Source organism: Helianthus annuus, chromosome 5, assembly GCF_002127325.2.
Source record: "Helianthus annuus cultivar XRQ/B chromosome 5, HanXRQr2.0-SUNRISE, whole genome shotgun sequence".
NCBI lineage: Eukaryota > Viridiplantae > Streptophyta > Magnoliopsida > Asterales > Asteraceae > Helianthus > Helianthus annuus.
This window is the reverse complement of record NC_035437.2, coordinates 32661129-32681522: the sequence shown is the minus strand read 5'-3', so window position 1 is coordinate 32681522 and position 20394 is coordinate 32661129. Positions and strand designations below refer to the sequence as shown.

The 20394-nt window shown below is 36.5% G+C and overlaps 1 protein-coding gene and 2 long non-coding RNA genes across 12 annotated transcripts; 2 read left to right on the top strand and 1 right to left on the bottom strand.

The window, feature by feature from the left end:
- Window positions 1–2055: 2055 nt before the first annotated feature.
- On the bottom strand, window positions 2056–5976 carry LOC110940521. Of its 4 annotated transcripts, none has more exons than XR_002593275.2 (4): window positions 3103–5976; window positions 2979–3018; window positions 2421–2638; window positions 2056–2311 (listed from the first exon to the last, which is right to left on the bottom strand). It is a non-coding gene; the product is annotated as an uncharacterized LOC110940521 (long non-coding RNA). The 4 variants fall into 4 exon arrangements; XR_002593276.2 differs by having other exon boundaries at window positions 2056–2638; window positions 3103–4123; window positions 5042–5968; XR_002593274.2 differs by having other exon boundaries at window positions 2056–2638.
- A 2577-nt stretch (window positions 5977–8553) lies between these two features.
- LOC110940520 (glycosyltransferase BC10) lies at window positions 8554–13915 on the top strand. The gene is made up of 11 exons (XM_022182060.2): window positions 8554–8782; window positions 9401–9932; window positions 10005–10103; window positions 10705–10805; window positions 10894–10965; window positions 11032–11122; window positions 11599–11679; window positions 11780–11839; window positions 11931–12053; window positions 13375–13413; window positions 13500–13915. Exons 2-11 carry the CDS (start codon window positions 9537–9539, stop codon window positions 13629–13631), a joined length of 1194 nt encoding a protein of 397 aa, XP_022037752.1. The 5' UTR covers window positions 8554–8782; window positions 9401–9536; the 3' UTR covers window positions 13632–13915.
- A 931-nt stretch (window positions 13916–14846) lies between these two features.
- Window positions 14847–19497, top strand: LOC110940519. Of its 7 annotated transcripts, none has more exons than XR_002593273.2 (8): window positions 14847–15297; window positions 15378–15470; window positions 15581–16077; window positions 16668–17159; window positions 17303–17501; window positions 17624–17671; window positions 17739–17920; window positions 19017–19497. It is a non-coding gene; the product is annotated as an uncharacterized LOC110940519 (long non-coding RNA). The 7 variants fall into 7 exon arrangements; XR_002593272.2 differs by lacking the exon at window positions 17624–17671 and having other exon boundaries at window positions 14858–15297; window positions 16668–16758; window positions 16863–17159; XR_004893226.1 differs by lacking the exon at window positions 17624–17671 and having other exon boundaries at window positions 14859–15297; window positions 16696–16758; window positions 16863–17159.
- The last annotated feature ends 897 nt before the right edge of the window (window positions 19498–20394 follow it).

The window sequence follows — 20394 nt, the reverse complement described above, 5'->3', positions numbered from 1 at the left end:
AAAATCGAGTTTTGTGGAAAAATCACGCTGTGGGCTAACTCACTGTCATGTAGACGATGAAACTTTAGCTAACCTTGCTTTACAAGGTTATGGTTTAACTAAAAATTAAATAAAATAAAACAGAAAAAAATAAAGAAAATTGGTGATCATTTAATAAAATATGGGCCTCATCGCTCTTCTCTCTCACGCCCACCATGGGCTTGGTGGAGGTGCCCATGGCGCACTTTTGGCGCCGACGTTTCGGTGCGTGGTGCCGGTTTTGGGTGAGGTGGCATGGAACGCCACCCCAAAACGCCCAACCTAAGTAGTATGGATGAAAGCATCATCTTTCAGGTCACTTTAAAATTAAGTATTTTTTATGTCTTTCTCAAAGTTGGAGGTTGAAGGGAGCGCCTCGAGGGTTGGTAACCTAGCCGAATACACCGCCGCCACCCATGCTGGTAGGCTTGAAGGGTAAAGGAAGTAGCTAGATTAAAGTCTAATGACTTATATGACCTTTGGAGTGGGTGGGTTGGACGGTCTTATGATTGTTGGAGGTATAAAAAAGTAATTTTCAAATTAAATTAAATACCATATAAATACAACTACTTTCTTTCACAAACACCTCCTTCACATACTCCTTTCTTTCACAAAAACTACACCACACTTCACATACTCCTTTCTTTCACAAAAATGACACATTCACCTATCATTCAAATGGCCAAATGTATCGAAAACGAAGAAATCACGTTGGCGGGGCTTGGGTTACCCTCTCCGCAAACAAGGTTCGAGGGTCTTTTGAGATGTGGCTTTAAATCCTTGGCGTATTTCATGAAAAATGGGTAACAAAACCCGCAAAGTATACAAGTGCGTGAACAGGTGGCATATTATCCAACTTAATGGTGCTAATTTTGGCACACTGCTCAAAGAGGCGATGGACAATCAACAGATGCAGAACGAAGATGACGCCATTCAAGTTGCCCTTCGTGAGTATAAACGGACATGCGAGCCCAAAGAATTTGATTCTTACCTTGAAGTTTGGAAGATCGTGAGAACTTATCCACAATTGAGAGAATTTCTTTATTTAAGTTTTGTGTATTTTATTTAAGTTATGTTATTTTTTATTTCTAAGATGTATTATTTGTTTTAATGAAATTATATTTATTTTAATTTGTTGAATTTGTTTTATATTAAAAAAAGTTCTAGCGTAGTTGAAAGGAGTGTTGCCATGGTTTGGGGTTGTTTAAGGTTAAAATAATGTAGCAGTGCAAGATTAAAAGAGGCTAGGGTACATGAGACGGAATCTCTATTTTACAAGGCTACTCCCATTACAAGATTGCGATTCTTAACCATTTTCTTGGCCAAATTAATATTTAGTAATGTATTCTTGACATTGTTAACAAGTAATGTGAATAAACTAATCAGTCTAAGGGCATGATTCCTTTTCGGAAATTCATAGCTTAGATTTTTGTTTGATAGACATGTCTTTAGCTTGAAATTTGAAAATTTATTTATATGATCAGTTTAGTTGTATTTTGGTTGAGTAGGTGCCCTATAATAATAGGGGAAGCCATTCGAGAATGAAATAATCCGTTCAACACAAGCGTTGAGAATTGGTTGAACCTTTCAATAAACTATTACAATGCTGTGAAACAACAACCTACCAGCAGCTAACATACAAACTATATAAACACACGAACAAGGAGCATATGATTAATGATTAATGAGAGAAACATAGAATGTAGAATTCTTATTCATTAATTTCAACATCATATATAAATATATAGGCACTTACATTAGTACAATAGTAACTAAAGATGTAGAAGTTATAGATGTTGAAAGTCACTACATAATGAATGCATTGATAACATAAAACACATTTACTAATATTTTTATTACTATACATATTTTAGGTGGTAATTGTGATTTTGCACTTTTGACATGTATACATATTCAAATGCTTTTTTTATACCTAACTAGGTATAATATCCGCGCGCGTTGCGCTGCGAATCTACCACGATCACCCTGTACTTTAACCCCGACAAACCCCTCATATTTCTGTTTCGCACTCATCTCTTCAACACAACAATCTTATACTTTTCTATTCATCAAATAAAAAGCACCCGCGTATACTTGACGCACTATCAAAGCATATCGTAATGGATACTAAAAAACCGAAAAAAGACAAAAAAAAAAAAACATAGCAAAAATGACTCAATAAAACTTTCTAAGACACTTATAATATCCTGAACAAAAAACATTCCAACTTGTATTCATTCATCAACTTCAACAACTTAATAGCCTTCACTTTTGTTTGTTCACCAAAGTTGACCTGTAGCATGAGCAATAGCTTATGAAAAGCACCAACGTGAAGTGCTTAAAATGGTGAAAAGTGGCATAAATAAAGTTTAACTTTGACTTTGATGGTCAAACAGACTAACCTTTAACTTCTAAATTGGTATAATCCTTTAAGCACCCTATGATTACACAAAATTAAGTTCTAAAGAAACTGAAGTCGTCTAAGGTGATGCGTAGTGGGGCGCCATTTTCTCTCATAACCCCCCATAACCCCCCGAACACCACTACGGGCGGGGTTATGAGGCAAAAAAAATTGGGCAGCGCTATGGATATCGCGGCGTTGTGGAGGAAGGTTTCAAACCTTGACCAATCAAAAAAAAGGTTATTGTTTTTATAATTATTTAATAAAAACGACAATTAATAATTAGGTATTGATGGGTAAGGGCTTTATGACTACGGGCTTAAATGCATAACGCCCCATAACGCCCACCCGCACACGTGGCGCGGCACCTGTCGCATAACGCCCACAAAGAGGCGTTATGACTACACATGGCTTAAGCATACCAATATAGCAAAAAAACCAACCATAATAGCGGTCGTATCCACCTTGTTAGCTATCAAAACCTTTAAATTAAGTCCCTTCTTTCTTTTACTTTTCAAGCAAGAATGAATTTGGACAAATAAGAGGTTTGAATACATACCATTTATTTGAGAACTGCTGACACTTCCATAAGTAGAATGCTGCACAAAATAACATGAAGTTACTTTGGTGCAATGCGTTTACAGAGACGAAAAGTTAAAATTCATATAAAAGGTATAGAATACCAAAACCCGAATTAACGGGTGAAAACGAAAGCCCGAACCAAGTGCATCAACAATAGATCCAGCGAAACCTATAACTTCAAAAGGAACTTTGTTTGCAATTTAACAATATTAGCACACGAATCTGTAATCCGAAAGTACTCAAACGGCCTTCTTCGAGTTTTATGGACCACAACATTGTTTTACAAACAAAAGTTTATGCACAAGGCAGCGTATTGTGGGGGCAGAGGGGATACCAAGTTGTGGGCGCGGAACACCAGCACGACATTGGCGCAACGGTGGGGTGTGGGACGATGGGTGGAGAAGCTGAGAGTTGATTGACCTTTTAGAGTCGAAGCAAGGACACAAAACCAACCAATAACTTCTCAAAATTATCAAGTGAGGACGGCTTAGTGCCACCGCGGCTGCAACTGAAGTTGCCACGCCAGGTAGGAAGCAATCATAATTGTCGGGTTAATTTCACAACAAAGTGAGACCATAAAAATGGTACAAAAGCCATTCACATTCACAACTTGGCGACAACGGCTTTGAGTTTGTGCTTTTAAACCTGCAACACGCTCACAAAACCAAACAATGGTTACTCTAGCAAACGAAACATTGCTACGATGTTAAACTGGATTGCAAACAAAGGAAAAGATATATAACCCATAGACTATGAAGAAACTGTTGTGAAGATTTCTTACTAAACATTCCAATAAAAGGGCAAAAGAAACAAAATCAATATTACTAATTATTGAATTGAAGCCTCAAATTAAATCAAACCATACCAGCAACATAACAGACAGTTCCAACAAAAGGGCAAAAGAAACAAAATCAATATTACTCCTTATTTAATTGAATTGAAACCTCAAACTATACCAAGCCTTACCATCAAGACAACAGAGATTAAATATTCGAAAGGAACAACAAAAATATGTCATGAAAAGGGACGAAAGTCGTAAACCTGAGACGACGTGCTTCGACTACGATCGAAGTTAAACCCCTTCTGCTATTCGCCTTAATGTTTGATAGTGTTTTACTACTCCTGACAAAAGTAAACAGGTAAATTAACACACTACAATCCCCAAATACACAACTGAATTTTGTCATTTTTTCCTTTATTTTGGCAGATATGATCATATAAATTAACACTTCACATCCACTAAGAACGAAGCAAAGTTTCATCCCTTTTTGTTCTTTATTTTACCAAATTTAAATAGGTAAAACACATGACCAAAAAGCACTTGTTACAGGTGAAAACCAAAACACCCTTGTTACAGGTCAACTGAACCCAAACATATAAGATTAAGAATGAGGTATCTATACATTCACCATTACCAAATGTAAATGTTCTCGTATAAAAATTGCACACTAAATGCATAGGATAAACACAAGTGTAATTGAAGTATCATTGCTTACACATTAAGCACATATATTGCTGCAAATAGGCATTTTTTGGTTAAGACCACACGGTGTGGGCGTGGATTTGTGGCATTTAGGCCACTCCACGCCACACATACTACACCGGGCTCGGCGTTTTCAATGGTGTTGATGTTGGGGCGGGACAATTTCCACCAGCGTGGAGGCATTGGTTCAGGCGATGTGGCGTCTGGCTATTTGTGTGGGTTATAGCCGTTGGACCCCAACGACATAATTTAAAAGAAAACAGATCTTCCACGCCCCCTCCCACACCGCCCGTTTTTGCACCACGCCCCATTTCTGAATCGTGCTTACGTGTCATCCACATGTCACATAACGCTCCATTTTTCAAACCCCTCCACACCGTATGGTCTATCATGGACTCTTTGTACTCTTTTCATCACCCTGATAAACTTATTTTTTTAAACCCTAACAAACTACGCAAGTAAATTATTTGATCTTTTACCGTATCAACACCTCTTCTTACAAACACTCAACACATGCAATGCCAACATACATCAGAGTAAAAACAGAATTGCAATACCTAGCTTCTGGCCAAAAAGGGTCTTTTTATCATTCACCTTAAGCTTATGGTGCTTCCATTAGCCATTAGCACTCTACAAATTATAACAAAACCAGATTTTCAATAGTACTGATGCAATCGGAGAAAAATGACGACCCACATTATACTTAAATTTGTAATGTTCAAAGGGAATTTCTTAACCTCTATGTGGAAAAAATAGCACCCAAATAAACTAAACACAATAAATAGTAAACAACGTGAAACAGGCTCAGAGTCCACAAAGCAACAATACCACCATGGCTGCAGGGAAGGTTGCAACTAATGAAGTGCCATCCTTAACCCTGCCATGCCAAAGCTAAATCGACAACAACATTACATTCAGATTTACTGACTCATCATAGCCTCAGCTAAAAGATGAAAAGAGATAGACGAAGGTTAGCAAAGTGTTAGGTCTATAGCGTCACGAACACAACATCACCCCCTAGGGTTCGAGAGCGACTAATTTGGGCAATGAAACCCTAACCACCACCTCGATAGGCGGCGACACCACATGAGCAACGAAACCCTAACCAGGCAGCGAATCCCCAAAACCCGGTGATTATGTCAACGATGCCACCACCACAACATTGCCACAAGGGTTCGAGAGTGATTGATACAGGCAAGAAAACCCTAACAATCACTCCTAATCCAGCAGGTAAACCGTCGTTGTGATGGTGGTCCAACATCATCAGAGCAACCCCAGGAGGTGTCGGTCGCAGCCATCATCGGAACAGTGAGAAATGCGAACAAAAAGAGGCAAATAAGAGGTAGAGAGGCAGACAACACGTGTAAAAACCAGGAGGGTGAAGCAGAAAGGCAGGCTGGTGAATCAGCTGGCTGCAACTGTTCATTTCCTTTGCTTATTATCATATGTTAACTGTTCATTTCCTTTGCTTATTATCATATGTTAATGGCTTTGTATATGATTTGCATGTACAAACACCATAACTTAAATGTTTTGTTATTCAAAGATGATTTATTTCTTTGATTCGTTCATGTTTTCTTCCACTATTATAAAGTAATTCCTTGTTGCCTGATGAGATGACACATACCTTTACAACATGACTTTATTATGCTTTTATTATTTTGATTCTTAATTGGATTATGCAATTATAATATAAAAGTTTGGTTCTTTACCTACGTGTTAACAATGGCGCTTGAGATTTATTCGATAATTCTTAAGTGTGATGAATTGATTAACGGTGCGAAGCTTGAGATTGCTGACCGGGCGGTTGAAAACGTATATACCTAATAAAATTATAAAACCGGGGGTCGAAAACGTATATACCTAAAAAATTATATACAAAAACTACATACCAGATACTACTGAGCGAAAAGTTCGAGGGGTCAGGCGCCCCCCTACAAAGCTGCGCCCCTGCTTATTACGAATAAGTGTAAAGTGTTCATGTTTTGATAACAAAACCTTGATGGTGGGTCTATTGACATACAATTCAAATCACTTAAGCAATTACATAAAAGATAACTATTAATTAAATTATCTACGTAGATTTTCTTCAATTGCTACCAAATTCTTGATTTACTTCTTTTAAATTAAGTTTTTAGTTAACTAAACAAACCAAAGTTTTTTCTATACCCACAATGACTTTAGTATTATACTTCGGCATCGTTCTCTCGATTCAACAAAGACGTTGCTTGCTATTAGTCTATGGTATTATAAACATATATACACGCTATCTATACGTCTTATCATTTATAAATTTTAGAACTTAAACACTCGTAATAGATACGTGAGGTAGAAAAAGATTTATTTAATCGTTTAAGTTTTAAGATACCCTAAATGTCTAAGACCATGCGTAGTGGTAAAAAAAGTGGGCGTTTTTTTGCCCAATAATGCCCAACCAAGCCCGACATCGGCCCCCAAGGGCGTTTTTTGGCAAAATTTGGTTTAGGCGTTTTATTTTCCACGCCCAACTTCATTTCTTGTGTCCAATCACCTTCATCTTCCTTTTTGTAAAACCAAACAGATTTTTTGATGTTTTTTTATTTAATTTTATTACAAACATAATACCCCACAATGCCGACATTCCCACTACACCTATTTTAGAAAACACCCCATAACGCCCCATTGCTGACTGGGCTGCCACATGGCGCAAAACGCCCAAGTGTGGGGTGTTAACCACTACACGTAGTCTAAGGAGTTAACATCCAAATAGTTTCATCATAATTCATCATTATACAAATAACTAAACAAGATAAAAACCTATGAGTATTCTATCATATGATAAAAATTTCAAACATAATAATCATATAAAAACGGGTTATGTTCTATGAGATTGTAGTAGATTACATACAAACCGAATGTATCTCTTTATCTTGAAAGCGTAATTCCACACGTATTAAAGTAAAGCCCAAGCACAATCATACCCACGCGAACCATGCCGAGGTCATGCACGCCATAGGCTCTGCTAGATCATGCCAAATCTTATTTCAAAATAGTTAGTTTTTAACAACTTTTTTACTCTTAAATACTACCTAATTAACTTGCCTTTGTAGCGATTTAAACTCACATCATTTTTATAATGCCAATTTTCCGCATCATATACTTCAAAATGCTTCAAAATAGTTAGTTGAGTCATGTCCCTTATACATTGAAATTGGTAAACGGGTGGTTGAAATTTTAGACTCTTTCAACATCACTTGAGAATTATTCATCCTCATAATGCAAACCTTGCAACTTGAGATCCCATGAAACATAATAATAATAAATAATAAATAATAAAACAAACGAAAATAAAATCCATTTGAATGTTGGGATTTTGATTTTGACAAATCTCTCTGACCTAGCACCCATAGTTGAACTTGATTGGTCAAAATTACCCTTCGTGATTATCGAATCTTTCACATCCTAACCATTAAGTATTATTATTATTTGAATGTTCAACAAGGCCTAGCCACCCGAGTACATTGGCGAAGCTTGACCCAAATGGTGGAGGGTCGAAAACGTATATACCAATTTCTATAAAACCGGGGGTTCGAAACGTATATACCAAAAAAATTTTATACGAAAACTAATGAGCGAAAAATTCGGGAGGGGGGGGGGGTCGGGCGCCCCTTCCCGCCCCTTTTATACTTTGCCACTGCCCGAGTACACTCACAAGAAAAAAGGTATTCACGTCTGTGATCGCAGACATCACTGGTGACTCGGCCAGTCACCATTTCCAAATGAAACCCACCGCCCTAAGGGGCCTACTACAGTAAAATCCCTGGCTCGCACATATTATCTTGTCACAGAGGAGACCCCAACCAACGACCTCCCATCGCTAAAGTACTGCCTTTTGGTTATTATTATTATTATTATTATTATTATTATTATTATTATTATTATTATTATTATTATTATTATTATTATTTTTAGCTTAAGTCGAAGAAAAAACAAACAAAAAATGCCCCAAAAATAAAAAACAAACAAAAAAAGGCCCAAAAATTGCCGGCTGAAGTTTTTATTGCACCTGGACTCATTAAAAACACGCAGGGAACAGCAAGTAGCAATCATATACAGACGACCAAACCGACTTACTTACACCCATTCCATTCCCCAACTTGATTCAATTCAATTATATATACACACCCATCTTTCCGAATTTACAGAAAACCCTCTTCCTCCTTCTTCTTCTTGTTATTCTCAGATCTTAAACCCCATCTTTTCTCATTCAAGATTCATCTCAAAACACTCGATTCAGACAATAATATTCTATTAATCAGGTATGCTTCAATTTAATGTGATTTTCTAATAATACCCTTATTTGTGGGAGCTTAAATTTCGATGCTTTTTTATTGGATTTTGTTCTTGAAATGTTTAAATGGTGAATGGGTGTGTGAATAAGTGTAAAGATTTGATTTTTTTTTTTTATGGGTTTTGTGTTAATGCTTCAAAGTGGGTGTGACATGTGTGTTGCGTGTGGGAATTAGGGATTTTGAAGCCAAGCCATGAATGTTTCGTGTTTGTGTTTGTCTTGGGAGTTGGATTTGCTTGCGTTGACTTTTGAGGGGTGGTTTTGACTTTTATGTTTTTATAATTTTTGGGAAGTATTTGTTGCTTTTTTTGTGTTGGTTTTATCTTTTATTGTTGAATTGCTGGTTTTGTAAGATTCCTCTTGCTTGAAGTATGTTTGGCTTCTGTTTTTTATTGCTTTAAATGGATGATAGATAGATATATATGGTGTATGTATAATTGAATCAATAATGGTGCCTCATTTATGTTTGATCTTTGGGATCAAGATTCAAGATTCAAGAGATGGGCATTTTAGACTTAATCATTTCACTTTGAAAATCCTTAAAGATCTAACTTTATCTTAATACAATTGATTTTGTTGTTTTCAGGTTTGAATCTTGAATAATTCTTGATTTTGAAGTCACTTGGTGGGGTGTTTGTTTTGTAGTTTTGAGCTTCTGGCTCGTCGTTAGAAAGAAAAGATATTAACTTTGTAGATATAACCGTGTGATGCGTAACATTTAGATGAAGTTATCAAAGGCGTGGCGTTTAGGGTCTTTAAACATGAAAGACATGCACCAGATATTGCCTCAACACCACCGACATCGTGGACAATTAAAAAAACCAACTTGGATTATCGCGTTAATTTCATTGGTTTGCGTGTTTTTAGTCGTTGCGTATGTTTACCCGCCTCAAACTTCTAGCGCCTGTTACATCTTCTCGGCTTCTGGTTGCCAAACACTTTCCAGCTGGCTTCCACCTTCCGTTAGAGAATTAAGCGATGATGAAATTGCATCTCGTGTGGTAATTGATAACATTTTAAACACGCCCCCAATGGTGTCCAAAAATCCCAAGATCGCTTTCATGTTTTTGTCGGTTGGATCGTTACCGTTCGAGAAGTTGTGGGACAAATTTTTTCAGGTGTGTAACATGACTGTGTTTAAAATCTGGTGATTATTCGTAGATGTTATGTACTGACACTTGTTTTCTTAGGGTAATGAAGGTCGATTTTCAATCTATATTCATGCATCCAGAGATAAACCCGTCCATAGTAGCAGTTACTTTGTTAATCGGGAAATTCGAAGTGGCAAGGTTTGTTTGTTTATCATTTTATCACATAACTATTGGTTATATGTTTTCTTTCATATAGACATAATTTAACGACTTTCAGTACAATGTTTTTTTTTTTTTTTAATAAACTTTGTCTAATAATTTCTTTGGATGTGTGTTTTGAAAGTAGCTATGTGATATTGAATAATTAGAAAATAGAATCTCGGATATGATAACATAAATCGCATAATCTAATGCTTTGATTTGCTTCTCATATCTGAAGTTTTAGCAATGAGTATACATTCCAGTTGTTTAAGAAATGAAATTATTTGGGATAATGACAAAAAATATTTTTGCTTTTTGATAAAAGAGTGATTTTTTAATTATTTTTTTTTGTAATATGAGAGTATAGTTAGGGTAAAAGAATGGTATATAGGTAATCTTTTTACCCTTGGATAATCGGTTTCTATGCAGCTGTTTTTAAAGATTATTTGACCATTAAATAGTCAAACCATCAGAATCTGTTTATCCGAACACTAAAAAACTTCAACTATAAAGATAAAGATATGATTTGAGAAAGCCATATTTATAATTGCATTAGATGACTAGTGATCTTAAATTATAATATGAATTTTTCGGGCAGGTAGAGTGGGGCACGGTTTCTATGGTTGAAGCAGAGAAACGGCTTTTGGCAAATGCCCTCAAAGACCCCGATAATCAACACTTCGTATTACTTTCCGACAGGTTACTGACTCTCTGATATCAAAAGTTATTTAAAATTTATTCGTCTTCGATTCTGCTATTAAAATTTATTTTCTTCTTGGTATTTCAGCTGTGTACCATTGCATGATTTCGACTACGTGTATAACTATCTTATGTTCACAAATATCAGCTTCATTGACAGGTATGCATGAATATCTTTCATCAAACGTGTTTCTTTATTAATGACATTATTTTGTGTTATTTCTAGCTTCTCGGACCCAGGCCCACATGGAAGTGGCAGGTACTCGGAGCATATGTTACCCGAAGTTGAGAAGAAATTCTTCAGAAAAGGCGCTCAGGTATATAATAATAATTTTTTGAGTAAAATGCCATTTTTGTCCCTGAGGTTTGGCCAGTTTTGCGACCTTCGTCCAAAGGTTTGTTTTTCCGCATCTGGATCCAAAAGGTTTGAAATCTTGCCATTTTCATCCGGCTCGTTAACTCCATCCATTTTTCTCGGTTAAGTCAGGGGTATTTCTGTCTTTTCTGCTAACTTAAAGGGCACTTTGGTCCTCTTCACTTTATGTAAGAAGACCAAATACCCCTAAAAAGATCGAATTGCCCTTTAAGTTAACAAAAAATACTAAAATACCCGACTTAACGGAGAAAAATGGATGGAGTTAACGAACCGGATGAAAACGGCAAGATTTCATACCTTTTGGATCCAGATGCGGAAAAACAAACCTTTGGACGAAAGTCACAAAACTGGCCAAATCTCTTTTATATTCTTTTTGCCTCAATTCCAATCAAGTCTTTGATTTTGAATTTTGTGCAGTGGTTCACGATGAAGCGCCAACACGCACTCATAGTTATGGCTGATAGTCTCTACTACACAAAGTTCCGAGATTATTGCAAGGTGAGTGTGTGTGTGTGTATATATATATTGGTTTATACTCTCAATTGTTCGCTTTTATATATCTTGTTCTTCATTTTTGTATCTGTTAAAAATATTTCAGCCTGGTATGGACGGAATTAATTGCTATGCTGATGAACACTACTTGCCAACCTTTTTCCACGTGAGTATATATACGCGTTATCCCCCACCCGCTGGGCGCGTCAAAGTTAGTCTTTAACTGTGTTTTAAGATTTTCGTTCTTTAATGTATAGATGCATGATCCAAATGGGATAGCAAACTGGTCTGTTACGCACGTTGATTGGTCAGAAAGAAAATGGCATCCAAAATCGTATGAGAAGAAAGATGTTTCCGAACAGCTTCTAAAAAATATAACGGTACCACCGCCTTTTTCTACATATGATATACATATACATTGTTAGTTTAATAAATTTATTTAGAGTTAAATGCTTGGTTGGTCCCTATGGTTTTCAAAAATTTCACACTTGGTCCTAGTGGTTCACTTATTACACTCTTGGTCCCAAAAGTTGTCAAAAATGCACTCGGTTGGTCCCCAGCCTTAACATCAGTTAAATTTCTCAGTTAAGTCCATGTTAAATGACCAAAATACCCTTGCTTATTAACAAAACCCTTCATCACACCATCATCATCTTCATCTTCAACCCACCCCAGGTCTCTGCTATCTCTTTCTCCAGTTGATGCCATCATTATCAAAACAAATAACCCTATAAACCCTAAATCAGAAACCCCAATTCACACAGCCAAAACCCCCAAAATTCAAACCAAAAATTGCACCAAAAACCTCAATTAAAGATGGCATCCAAAGCAATTACATGTTTTCGAAGTGAACGAGCAGAACCCAAACGGCCGATTTGGGATATTGCAATTGATCGCGTAAGAACACGGCGAACTCCAGCAGGTGAACGAGCAGAACCCAAACGCCGGAGTTGCAGCAGGTGCAGTGTGAACAAAATCTGGAAACCGTTGAGTTTCCGGCGAACTTCGTTGAACGGAAAAGTCGTCGGTTAACTCTCGAACGCCTCAGCCGTGATACCATTCGAATTGGTGGCTCTGGTAGCCCTAATTCACTCGTTAACCTCATCTCTAGTCGGTTTGTAAATGTTACTAACCTGTACGTCGATGAACGGCTCTCTGGTGCTCATCTGTTCGGTGTCGTAAGCTCCCCTGTGCCCTGGTTTTGTCCTAAATGGTTTGTTTTTGGACATATGTAGTGCGAGTATGCAATATTGTTGGCAATTGAGTATCTGTTATGAAGAATTGAGTACATAGGTTATAGTCTCTGTGAATTGTTGCCGGTGATGGGGTGTGGGTTTGTGATGAAGATGTATAGAGATGGGGTGTGGGTTTGTGATGAAGATGATGGAGATGAAGATGGGGTGAGGGATTTGGGGTGTGCAGATGATGAAGATGATGGAGATGAAGATGATGATGGTGATAGAAGAGGGTTTTGTAAATAAGCAAGGGTATTTTGGTCAATTAACATGGACTTAACTGAGATATTTAACTGATGTTAGGGCTGGGGACCAACCGAGTGCATTTTTGACAACTTTTGGGACCAAATGTGTAATTAGTAAACCACTAGGACCAAATCTGCAATTTTTGAAAACCACAGGGACCAACCAAGCATTTAACTCATTTATTTATTATATATATTTTTTTATATTTTTATATTTGCAGTCGATCACCGAAAGTGTTCATGTTACAAGTGAAGAAAGGGTATGATGCACATTTGTCACCTTTTTCTTTCCATTTTATCATTTTATGATATCATAAAACTAAAAACATGTCTCTTGATTACGCAGGCAGAAACCACGATCATGCCTTGCATGTGGAACGGGATGAATCGGCCTTGTTACTTATTCGCAAGAAAATTCCTACCCGAGACTCTAGACGTCATGATAGACCTTTTCTCAAACTATACAACAAAAGCATGATATTCTTCCCTTTGATTCTTTGGTTGGGTCAAACCCATTTTGACATTGTTGTAAAGTTTATTATCTTACAGAAAGATGGCTACGGTTAGGTTCGGACAACTGCTCGGGTGAAGAGTACATTTGGGAAAGATTTGAGTTAATAGGGAAGAAGATATTTGTATCATTTAAGGGATCAACTTTTTGGGTGAGTAATTTTGTATATCTTTCATTGATTGATTGGTGGATATTATTATGTAATATATGACATAGAGATCAGAGGTATCTATCCATTTTTCTTGTAGGTTTCTCAGATTTTTTTTTGTTGTAAAATGCATAATTATAAAACCTCATTGTTTGATTAAAACTTTACGGGTTAATCAGGGAAAAAAACAAATATACTTTCTTATTTTGTATGCAAGCATTTGGTCTGTTAGTTTTTTAACTTGTTTAAAAATATGTTTAAGGGACTATTTTAAATAAGTACAAAGATAATAATGGGGTAACTTTCACGATAATAATTAATAAGTAAGGGACTATTTTTAACAAGTACAAAGATAATAATTAATAAGGATTAAGGGGCTGTTTGGCAACATCTGAATGGTTAAATACTGAACCAGTAAGAGGTCTGAACCATTAAGAGCCTGTATAATGCTTAACCGTTCAGAGGCAAATATCTGACCAATTCAGATTAGAGGTCTTAACCATTCAGACTCTGTATATATCTTAACCATTCAAAGGCAAATGTCTTAACCATTCAGTCATCTGCTCTTGAAACAAACAGTCTGAACCATTAAGTGCTGAATCAGTAAGAAGTCTGAACCATTTAAGAGATAAACAAACAGCCCCTAAGAAACGCATTAGTACAAAGATAATAATTAGAGTTAAATGCCATTTTAGTCCCTGGGGTTTGGGCCATTTTGTCAGTTTAGTCCAAAGGTTACATTTTTCGCCTGTGGGTCCAAAAAGGTTTCACCGTGCCATTTTAGTCCACTGGGTTAACTTAATTCATTTTTTCTGTTAACGAGAAGGACAATTCGGTCATTTTATATGTAATTTTGTGAATCAGAAGGACAATTCGGCCATATAAAATGATCGAATTGCCCTTCTCGTTAACTAAAATAAATTGGATTAAGTTAACTCAGTAGACTAAAATGGCAACGATGAAACCTTTTTGGACCCACAGATGAAAAATGAAACATTTGGACTAAACTGGCAAAATGGCCCAAACCACAGGGACTAAAATGACATTTAACTCTAAAAATTAATAAACGTTAAGAAACGCATTAGTACAAAGATAATCTATACTATTATAAAAAGGAGAAGTGATGGACAAGATAGTAATTTTATTTGCGTATAAATTTTGAAGCACTATGTACAATAAAAAGAAGCCATTTTAAAGGGGCTAAAGTTGCAACTTTTTCAAAATTTTAAGACACCATAAGGGTGTTTTAAGGATTTGATCATGGATTAACAGTACATTAACTTCTGAGACAATTGAATCGTTTCTCATTGAATATATATAACCCTAATACCCAAATCACAGTTTCCTCTCATCTCTTCACCTTCATCACGACTGAATCCTCCATAACCCTAATATCCCTGTAAAGACTGCACACCAATTCATCACACCTCCGTCCACTGCCGTACACCTCCGTCCACCGCCATGAGTTTTATCAATTGGATTCAGGTACCAATCATCGCCTACCTGGTTTGTTTTTATTTTGTTTCTATGATTATTATAACGGTGTGATTATTAATCTGTTCCAGTTCTGGTGATCTACGCAGCCACCATCACACTTTGCCGTAAACCTTTGTTCGATAGAGCTTTCGGTCGTACCGTAACTACCATTGCGCCATCAGGTAACCAATTAATTCTAATAGATATGCACAACACATTCAATGACGTTGTTTACATCAGTTTTACTAAACTGAACTCATTCGATTAACATATCGGACAATTTGAAGTTTAGGTGTGCTCTGTGCTGATAAACATAATGCCATAGGAAATTAGTTTGAATTCTGTGATATTCAACACACCTAGCAAGAATTTCAACGACTTAAAGCTCTAAATTCATTCACTAAGAATATGACACTGAAGAGTTCACTGATGATCGTGAATTAGCTCAACAGAAAGCTAAAGCAGCAGGTGCATTTTTATTATATATACATATAGATTTTTCCACTTTCCAATTATTATATAAATGAAAAATTTTGTATTGATTTCCCTCCCTTGTTTTGTAACCTTTGTTGTGACGATTAATGCCTATTACTGTGGTTTAATTTTGAAAAATAATAGTTATAACAAAGATACATTAGATTTGGTTTGTGAGTGTGAGGATCTGTTATTAAAGGAGTTTGGATTGTTGAAGAAGAACCCTTGATATAACATCCAGTGGGCGGTGGTCAAGCCTATCCGTGAGCCACATGTAGCTGTCCAGAAAGTTGTTTAGGGTAATCCTAATCCTAGGTATGTAATCATGTTATAATCAGAAAAAAAATGTTAAAATATTTTCATTCATTCTCTTTAGCTGGTGCATGGACCTTTAACTATTAAGGAACTATCGTTGTATCTACTAAATAAAAGATCTAAAAATTAACAATCTCGTAAAAACATGACAATATGGTCAATATAAGTGAGCTTGAAATAACCTGTTTGGTTTTCATACAGGAAACCCGAATCAAAGAACTATTTGAAAAAAATTGAAAAGCTAAGTGTAAAGTTTGATTCAATTGAAAGGCCGAATTTTGAAATGGATAATCCTGGTGAAAATATGTAAACTTTGCAAGCATTTTAACAAAAAACCCCCTTTTTAAAACCAACCCAACCCGAAACCCATTCCGACCTGGATCCGTTTCGACAAAACCCATTCTGACTTGAACTTGTTCCAACCCAAAGAAACGACCCGTTCCGACCTGAACCCGTTTTCACCCACCACCTGACTCGACCTTCCTATTTTGCCAGTATGATGTTATAATGCTTTGAACAAATTCGTATTATGATATTGTAAGAACTCGCTTCATTCTTCAATTAAGCATGCATTTTATCTATTATTTTAGGGGATAATTTACAAAGTATTATGTTCAGCCATATATTGAGCAGTCTGGTGTTGGTGGTTCTATGGCTGGAAATGGAGCTTTTGATGCAATTGTGAGTGATGGAACCCACACTTTTTTATGTTTAAGACGCGTTGTTTGTCATAAAAAGGAAAGGTGACGTATAAAAATGTAATTTTACATCATGTACAACATTAGAAGCAGCATATACAACATTGTGTAAGCAGAGAAAATTAGAAAGTGTTTGTGGTTTTTTAAGACGCTGGAAGGGCACAATTGACAATTCAACCTCCTTGACTTTAATTGCCATAGTAATTGAATGCCAATTGAATGCGGTCTTCATCACCACCGGTTCGTTTTCTCATCAACAATCAATGAAATCATCATGTTTACTGGTGAATTGATCAATTGAAACTGATTTTAAACTTGAATTGAAGCAGCCCCTTCGTTTCCAGACCCACCCCCTTATTACTCGGCAATTGAACGCCTTTGTTGGTGAGTTTCTTTTTCAGTTCGATTCATCCTCAACCTACTAAAACCCTAAAATTGGATTCCATGTATATGTGTCATCACTTTTCCATAAGCTGTATGTTCTTTATCATATATTGATGTTTATCATTTAATTTCTGGTGGAGAAGGTTCGTTTTGGGTGAATAATGTTGTTTTCGCGAGCGGTGGCTTGGTTTCCGGTGGCTACAAATGAAATTGGTAGTGATGGTCAGACATTAGCATAGATTCAGGCCAATTCCGGTCACGCCAATAAGTCCAGCGGAATCCATTCCGGTGACCTCGAATTTAAGAACCCTAAAATCCAAAATCATCCCTGACGCGATTAAGGTAACTGAAGTTTCCATTGTTAATAAACTTTTTTCAATTATAGTTATGTTTTTTTTGTTAGTTGAACACTTTTTACGAAAGATAATACAAGAAATAACATAGTTGAGTTTAAATATCAACAGATTATGCCTCTAGGATATGTGTGCCCTTTTGTGATTTATATGAACCTGGTTAGTTTGTTGTGATTAATTTTGCTGTGTGATATCTTCTATTAATTAATTTGGTGGTTCGGTGCAGTGTTAATCTGAGAAGTTTAGTGGACTAGAACAGGCACAATTTCATCCCACCTACATCGCGCATGACTAACAGTTGGTTAATGATGCAATCGATTTGTATATAAACAGTTTTAGATACGAAGAACACTTCATTCTCTGCAAACCAAGATAGTGCTATCAGTGAGGAATGCAGAGTTGCTTGGGGTATGTATACTAGCATGAAATTGCAAACCATTCTTATTTTCTTGACATGTAATGCATTTAACATATATTATTTTGTTTAAATCTAGACAGCAGTGAAGCAGTTAGTTTTAAATCAGAAAGGATATGGATACTTCGTCTGCTATATGATTATCTAGATGCAAAATGAGCAGAATCGACTCACTTGTAAAAAAGAAATACGTACAAAATTTTAATTTGCCCAGCTTATTTACTCTATAATTTCAAAGTGGACAATGAATCCTAGAAAAAAATATGTAAAAGTATTTAAATTGCCCAATTTATTTACTCTATAACTTCAAAATAGACAAGAATTAAAGTCGAACTTTGACCTTTTGCTTTGAGGATGTATCACTTTACTTTTTTTTCAGAACAACACATTTCTACGATTCAGTCATTTGTGAAATTTGAATTTGTGACCTCCAAAACCTTAGGTGCTTCTAGAGGTTTTGCCTCTGCCATTGGGTCACTAACCCCTAACCCTAATGGTATGTATTACTCTACGACTCATCAAAAATTTTGTGTCAGATTTTTAACTCCACACACGAAAAATGGATTATGCATATTATGCGGAATACAAATTTCTACGACTATTTTCTGTTTAGTGAATAAAAAAGTGTTAGATACTCGTAATGGGTTGTGGTTCGTATCAGACATCATAATTGAATCTAATGAGTTTGGACACCCGCCGCAACGCGCGGGCATTTTCACTAGTAATTAATAAGGATTAAGAAATAGCATATTTATTTTTAAACGGGCTTAGGGACCAAACCTGGGCTGTCTTAAAAAGTTGAGGCCCAATGGGCTCGAAACTATGGAGTGGCAGCAATTTCCAAAGCTATGTTCCAAGTTTAAAGCATATAACAACAGCATATCGAAATGAATATAAAAAATAGAATATGAACATGTCATAAACTAGTAATGAAAGCCGCGCTTCGCTGCGGTTTGGCTAGTTGGGAGCAAAGAGACTATTTATTGTGAAGTGCACTTGTAAGCGAAGAGACCATTGTTGAAAATACAACAATTCAAATGGTTATAACAATTAAAATGGTTATCTTAGCTATTTATTTGTTTTGTGCAGATATATGTTAATAAGAGAGTTGATGTGTTCATGGGCTGCTTAGTAGTGGGCTGGGCTTGCATAGAAGACATCATAAATAGATAATGCTAATGGGCTGGAGCTAATGCGGGCTGATGATGGGCTTGCTGATGGGTCATGCCTGTTCGTGTGTTAAAGACTGGAGGCCTTTGAAGGCCGTGTATAAAACGCTACGAGACAACAGACCTGAAGTGTGAGTTTTCATTCAGTCATCGAGAGAGTTCCAGAGTCTTCATTCACACAATATAGATTCTCTCTAGTTGATTCACATGTCTCGTTCGCGATACTATTAGGGTTTCTTGTTAGATCATTATAGGGATCGTTGTGTCGATGGTACTCTATATTTTTGTAATTGTTTCTGTTTCAGAGATTCTTCCAGTAGTTGTGTTTTTGGGTTTCTCGTAATACATGTTCGCTCAGCTGTTCATTCTCATATTTCACTAAAATCTAGGGTTTCTTGTAATTCTACATGTTGAAAAGTTATCAATAAAACCTGATTACCATTTTCTGACAACCATCTATTGTGAAGTCGCGATTTTTGCAACCATGTTACAAATAGAAGTACGGAAACCAAGTTGTATACAGTTCTAGATACAAATTGAAAAAGTTCTTGCAAATTGCTAAGGTCGGGGGTGTGGTTTAAAGCCCCTATGGGGCTTTAAAGTCACTCCCTTTAACTTATATGCAATGGTTAAAAGTCCCTTTAAAGCCTCATATTAAACAAAATACAAAAAAAAGCAAAAGATTTGACTGGTTGAAAAGAATGAGCCCCACCTGCACACCCCCTTTAGCGCTTGTTATTGGGTTGGCGGAGTTTTGATGGCGCCCACCCCCCCCCCCACACCCCCAGCACGTAGGGGATGGGGTGGGGGCGCTATAGGGCATTAGCAGAGGTGATGTGGTCAGGGGCACTAACAAAGGTGATGTGGCCAGGGGTGGGAGCGTTATAGGATGCTAATAAGTAGTACCCCCAAAACTTCAAGCAGTTTCTAAATATTTAACATAAGTATACATCCAAACACTCCCTAATTAGCAATAACTTGAAAATGATAATATGCAATTCCAATTTTATTTTATTTTATTTTTGTAACAGTCAACACTCCATAAAACTTGACAAAGTGTCACTAAATTACTGAATATTAAATCACAAACAGATGACAACTCACTGGCCAAACATGATGATAACCTGATCAATCTGCATAGTTAATACCTCATCAGGTTCGCAAAAAAAAAAAAAAAAAGAAAAAAAAACCGTCGTCATTTTCGATTCATTTACACTGCCATAACGTGCAACTACCGCCACATCTTCAACCGTTACGCCTCGTTCAGTAGAAGCAAACACCGACGCTGACACAAATCT

Bases quoted from the DNA above. Each gene is read 5' to 3' on its own strand.
- LOC110940520 (XM_022182060.2), top strand. From the start codon at position 9,537: ATGAAGTTATCAAAGGCGTGGCGTTTAGGGTCTTTAAACATGAAAGAC. The intron at 10,966-11,031 runs GTATGCATGAAT...TGTTATTTCTAG, and splicing joins AATATCAGCTTCATTGACAG to CTTCTCGGACCCAGGCCCAC. The intron at 13,414-13,499 runs GTATGATGCACA...TTGATTACGCAG, and splicing joins ATGTTACAAGTGAAGAAAGG to GCAGAAACCACGATCATGCC.